Genomic DNA, 5,794 nt, shown 5'->3' with positions numbered 1-5,794 from the left:
AAAAAAAAAAAAAATAATAAGCTAGATGGCAGGATCATGATGCTTGTATGAATCTGGTAGGTGGTATAATGACTTAAGACAGCCCACTGTAAGATAACAAATGGCAACTGATATGTTGTATGAACTTGAGATGGGGGAGAGGGAGAATGAATGAATGTACATTATCTGAAGGGAACTGCCTGTATTCATTCAGCTCAGATAATTATTACTACATAAATGTGGGCCCAGATCTTTAATTTTTAAAAGAGAAGTTAGAAATTTGGCTTTTCTGTAACTTTTCCCATATTTGAATATAGAAATCATAATTCTTATTTAAAATTCTATATGTGTTATTATTGATTGCACCCACTATTTTGCACTCTTTGCTAGGACAGAGTATTTAAAATTACTTGAAGGTCAGCTGGAAGATTAGGAGCCAAAGGAGATAGGAAAGAAACCAAGAGAATTGAGTGTCACAAAAACCAGAGAGAATGTTTCCCAAAGATTGGCGTAGTCCAGGGCTTTTAATATATTTACAGAGTGTAGCAGTTTGGTAAGATGATACCTAAAAAGTGTGCCTTGGATTTTCTAGAGTGGACTAGGCAGTTGATATTAGCAAGGTCAGTTCCTCAAATGAACTGGTAACTTAAGTGAGGTACAGGCTGACACATGTGGGCGCCCTACCAGTAAAAGACACAGGCATATTCAGATTCCCTAACCTTTTGTGTTACTGGAGAATATGAAGTAAACAGAAAAGAAATACACCCTCCCCAGCCCCAGAGTGAACTGAATGGTAAAGAAGTGAAGACTTTAAATGTGGATACTTCTGTTGGAAAGCTCATTTGTGAAGTGGAGCACAATGTCATACCTGGAAGAAAAATCAGAATCCATGTATAGATTTTTTAATTGAATATGTAAGAGGAGTGTTTGATAAGAAGAAAATGTGATACAAATTCAGTAATTTAGGGGTTAATTTTTTTAGTTTTCTGTACAGAAGCTACCTCTAGTAGTATCTAGAGACTCACATTATAGAATACTCAACTAAGTATCTGGACCACATGCTGCATTTGTACTCATCAATGACCTAGTGGATCTTTGCAAAAGGATACTCTTTTTTTTGGCTGAGAGGAGGTCCGGAGCTGGCCTGGTGCAGTGGCGCAGTCTTGGCTCACTGCAACCTCTGCCTCCTGGGTTCACATGACTCTCGTGCCTCAGCCTCTTGAGTAGCTGGGATTACAGGTGTCTGCCACCATGCCCGGCTAATTTTTTGTATTTCTTGTAGAGATGGGGTTTCACCATTTTGGCCAGGCTGGTCTCCAACTCCTGACCTCAGGCCATCCACCCTCCTTGGCGTCCCAAAGTGCTAGGATTACAGGCATGAGTCACTGTGCCTAGCTATTTCTTTTCTTCTTCTTCCTTTTTTTTTTTTTTTTCTGGAGACAGACTCTTGCTCTGTTGCCCAGGCTGAAATGCTGTGGCATGGTTTGGCTCACCACAACCTCTGCCTCCCGGGTTCAAGTGATTCTCCTGCCTCAGCCTCCCGAGTAGCTGCGATTACAGGCGCTTGCCACCGCACCCAGCTAATTTTTGTATTTTCGGTAGAGACAGGGTTTCACTATGTTGGCCAGGCTGATCTCAAACTCCTGACCTCGTGATCTGCCTGCCTCAGCTTCCCAAAGTACTGGGATTACAGATGTGAGCCACCATGCCTGTTTTCAGATAGTAAAACTACATTCGCTCTCAAACTCTAATGTGCATATTTTGCTCTCAAACTATAATGTACACCTGGGTTTCTTGTAGTGCAGGTGCAGACTGGCACTTGTAGATCAGGTTCAGTAGATCTGGGGTGGGCTTGAAGATTCTGCATTTCTGACAAGTTCCCAAGTTATAACGATACCACTATAAAGGTCAGTTGAAAATATAAACTAAAAATCACTAGCACATCCAAAATTCTAAGAGGTTTTTATATTTTTTAAAGCAAATTTTAATCTTATATCCTGTGACATTAGCATATCATGTAAAATTAGTTTTAAGGCATAGAAGAGGCAACTAACAGGTTCTTCATCTTTTCAGTTCTTCTTACAGCAACCCAATTAGGTATCATTTTTCCCTTTTCAGAATCAGTGTGACTGAGGTTCAGAGCTGTTAACTAGCACGTGACTAGTTAAAAAGTCAGGTTTACCTATCAGTCTAGCATTTGCTTTAACCACTACATCATCTTAATTTTTTTTTTCTTGATTTGTACAGGTCTTTTTTTTGTCTTTAGTGAAAATAATTAAATCTATTGTTATTTTTATATTTAGTCTTAGAATTCTACTTTAGCCTGTTTCTCCCCTGTGCAGAAGAGATGCAAATTTTGCTGGAAGGACACTCCTGTTTTTACCTTGCATATCCTTTCTGAAATGTTAAATGATAAAAGAGAACTGGGCATGCGTTTTGAGAACAATAGCTTTTCATGAATTCTGTCAAGCCTTAAATACTTGGTGGATTCTAGCAATAGGGCCGGAGTTGCCAGTTTCTTTCAGAGCTGTAATCTGCATAAGTAGATTTTATCTCAGAAATATGATATAGATCATCATAAATGTTTACTCTTTACTTCTTTACTGTAGTCCAATGTTGATATAAAAATGCTCTCTTTTAGAATGTGAAACACAGGAAGTATGCCAGATGGAAGGCAACATACATCCATAATTGTTTAAAGAATGGGGAGACTCCTCAAGCAGGCCCTGTTGGAATTGAAGAAGATAATGGTATGTATTTATTTATTCTGAGTAAAAGGACTTAGTAGAATCATAATTATTCAGTAGATTATTCAGAGTTTTTGGAGGGAACAATACAATTTTGTTTTCATCAGGCCCAGAATCTCTAAAAGTTAAGTATAAAATCATAAACTTAGGGATAGTGAGAAATAGAAATAGAGGTCAAACTTGTAATACCTGTCCATGTCAACAAAATGACTTATCTGTCTCCTACTTTTAATCAGATTTCATTCCTGTTATATAGGAAAGGCAATCCATCTATAATTTATAAAATGTTTTCAAACCACAAAGAATACTGTATAATTTTTTATAAATGTCTTTGAGTTGTGTAGGTTATTTGGGGAGTTAGTAATACATTCACATGGTTCAAAAAAAAATCATAGAGTATATAAAAAATATGAAGTGAATTTCTCCTGTCTACCACATCTCCTACCAAAACTCAAGTAAGCATTGTTTTTAGTTTTTTTGTGTATCTTTACAGAGATAATTTTTTATGAATTTACTACTGAGTAGAAACATATATGCTCCCGTTTTTCACACAACTGGTAATATACATGCTGTTCTGTACCTGGCTGTGTTTTTTTTTTTTTTAACTAAATATATACAGGAAAATGTTACCATCACATAGTGTGTTTTACAAATTTTAATCATGAAAAACATAAAGGTCATTATTTTACTTGGCCTTTCAGTTAATGTGTAATAGAAAAGGGAAACCTTTTTTCACTTACTTGCTTTTTATGTATTAGATGTAGTAAATAGATGGTGATAAAGAGAATGACCACTGTTCTTGGAACTGAGAAAATTCCAAACGATCCTTGCATTTTGCTACACACTTTTAGGCATATGTGAAGATAATTATTCATTGCAGGCATCAGTAAACTTTCTTAAAGGATCAGATAATAAATATTTTCAGTTTATGAATGATACTGTCTTTGTTGCAGCTGTTTAGCTCTGCTGTTACAGTACAGAAGGAGCCATAGATAATATGTAAAAAAATGAGTGTGGTTGTGTTCCAGTAAAGTTTTATTTACAATAACAGGCCACCAGCCCACTGGCCATAGTTGGCTAACCCCAATCTGATTAATCTCTTTAGATCTAGTATTATAATGAATTATATTGAAATATTGCCTATTATTGAACCAGCTTTACATTGTGTAATAAACCGCACTTGGTGATGATATATTTTTTTTTATTATACTGATAGGTTCATTTCACTACTATATCATTTAGGATTTTTACATTGACATTTATAACTAAAAATGGTCTACAGTTTTCCTTTTTGGTATCAATGTTATGATGTTATGCTTACTTCATAAATATAATCAATGTTTCTAGTCTTTTTCTATGCTTTGGAACAGTGGAATTATCTGGTCTTTAAATTCATCCTAGACATTTTTTTGTGAAACCAGCTAGCCATTTTACTTTTCAGGACTATTTTAGATGTTTCATTTTAGATATACTGAAATACCGAATAAATTGTCAATTTGGGGTTTTTGGCTTTCTTTCAATATAGATGACTGCTTTAAAAACTCTTTAACATTTTGCCTTTGAAAGTAGGAAGTGTGCATTTGGATTATCACGTTGATCTGTTTTGTTCTGAAATGGTTATTGTAGGCCCTTACTATTAATAATACCAAATAGATTATTTAATGTAGATAGTTTTTGTTTTCCCAAAGTCAGTTTAAATGGAAATTGTCATTTCTGTTATTTTCATACAGATTTGATGGAGTTTCTGTATAGTAGAAAATTGTAAGCTACAGAATATTAATAATAAATCCTCTACAATATAAAGAAGAATATGTTCACTGCATAGTTTTTCAACTCTTTAACTTAAAACATAACTTGGTGTCATAATCAGGGCTTAATGTCATAACATCTGATAATATCTTCTCAAAGATAGCCTATATATCTACAAGATATAATGTCATTAAATCTGAATTTGTGTGAGAAAAGTCTTAAGACTTTGATTTGTTTTCTTTTTCTGAGTGTAGAATTATACTCTGTTGTGTTTTAGGATTAACTCTTGCATCATAGTCTAAGTGTAAAAGATAGTATATTTCACAAAAACCTAGTTTTTTATTGTTCTGGAATTGAATTTCTAGTAAAACCAGTATAAAATAATAGATACTGTACTTTAGTTAACTTAGATAAAGAACAAGAGTATATACTTTTGAAAACAGTACTGTGTATTAAGTTCTAGCTGAATACCACATCACCATGACATTTTAATAGATATTACAAGCAGGCTTCAACTTATCGTTTAATGTATACTTTTTCAACTTTAAGAAGATAGCAAAGCAATATGCATTCAATAGAAACTGTACTTCGAGAACCCTTACAAAGTCATTGTTTTTCACTTTCAGTACAGTATTTATTAAATTACATAAAGGCTTTGTGTTAGATGATTTTGCACTAATGTAAGTGCTCTGAGCATGTTTCATGTAGGCCAGGCTAAGCTGTGATCTTCAGTAGGTTAGGTATTTTAAATGCATTTTTTACTTAGATTTTTGACTTACAGTGGGTTTATTGGGATGTAACACCATCATATGTTGATGAGCATCTGTAAAATTAATGATAAAAAAAGAACAATAGATCATTGAAACCACTCATTTTATATGGTAAATTTGTTTTGATACAATGTCAAATTTACTGGAAAATTGCCAGAATGATATAAAGAATTCCAATATGCCTTTAATCCCAAATTAAACATTCTCTCATTGATTCATAGTCTCTTTCTCTTTCTCACCCCTTGTCCCCTTTTCTCTCTCCCCACTCTCCCTACCACACATACACAAGAAAGGACATGAGGTTATTTGATTGATTGATTGGTAGATAGATAGTGTGTGTGTGTGTGTGTAAAATTTTAAAATACAACCTGGTATCATAATCTGGTGTTAATGTCATGATTTTTAGCTGTATCTCCTTAGAAATGGCTTATGGTGCGGCCGGGCGCGGTGGCTAAAGCCTGTAATCCCAGCACTTTGGGAGGCCGAGGCGGGTGGATCACGAGATCAGGAGATCGAGACCACCCTGGCTAACATGGTGAAACCCCGTCT

General features: G+C 34.8%; 1 protein-coding gene across 4 annotated transcripts in view; it reads left to right on the top strand.

Annotated features, from left to right (window-relative positions):
• The window catches only part of VTA1 (vesicle (multivesicular body) trafficking 1), an 86,030-nt gene that overhangs the window by 47,187 nt on the left and 33,049 nt on the right, over nt 1-5,794 (top strand). For all 4 annotated transcript variants that reach the window (XM_011962051.1, XM_011962050.1, XM_011962048.1 and 1 more), the window contains one exon: nt 2,621-2,729. In XM_011962051.1, the coding sequence (XP_011817441.1) occupies nt 2,621-2,729 (109 nt within the window). The remainder of the gene's footprint in view (nt 1-2,620; nt 2,730-5,794) is intronic.

Source organism: Colobus angolensis, unplaced genomic scaffold, assembly GCF_000951035.1.
Source record: "Colobus angolensis palliatus isolate OR3802 unplaced genomic scaffold, Cang.pa_1.0 Scaffold58, whole genome shotgun sequence".
In the NCBI taxonomy this organism is placed as follows: domain Eukaryota; kingdom Metazoa; phylum Chordata; class Mammalia; order Primates; family Cercopithecidae; genus Colobus; species Colobus angolensis.
Note: the sequence above shows the minus strand (reverse complement) of the source record. Positions and strands in the feature narration are given on the sequence as shown.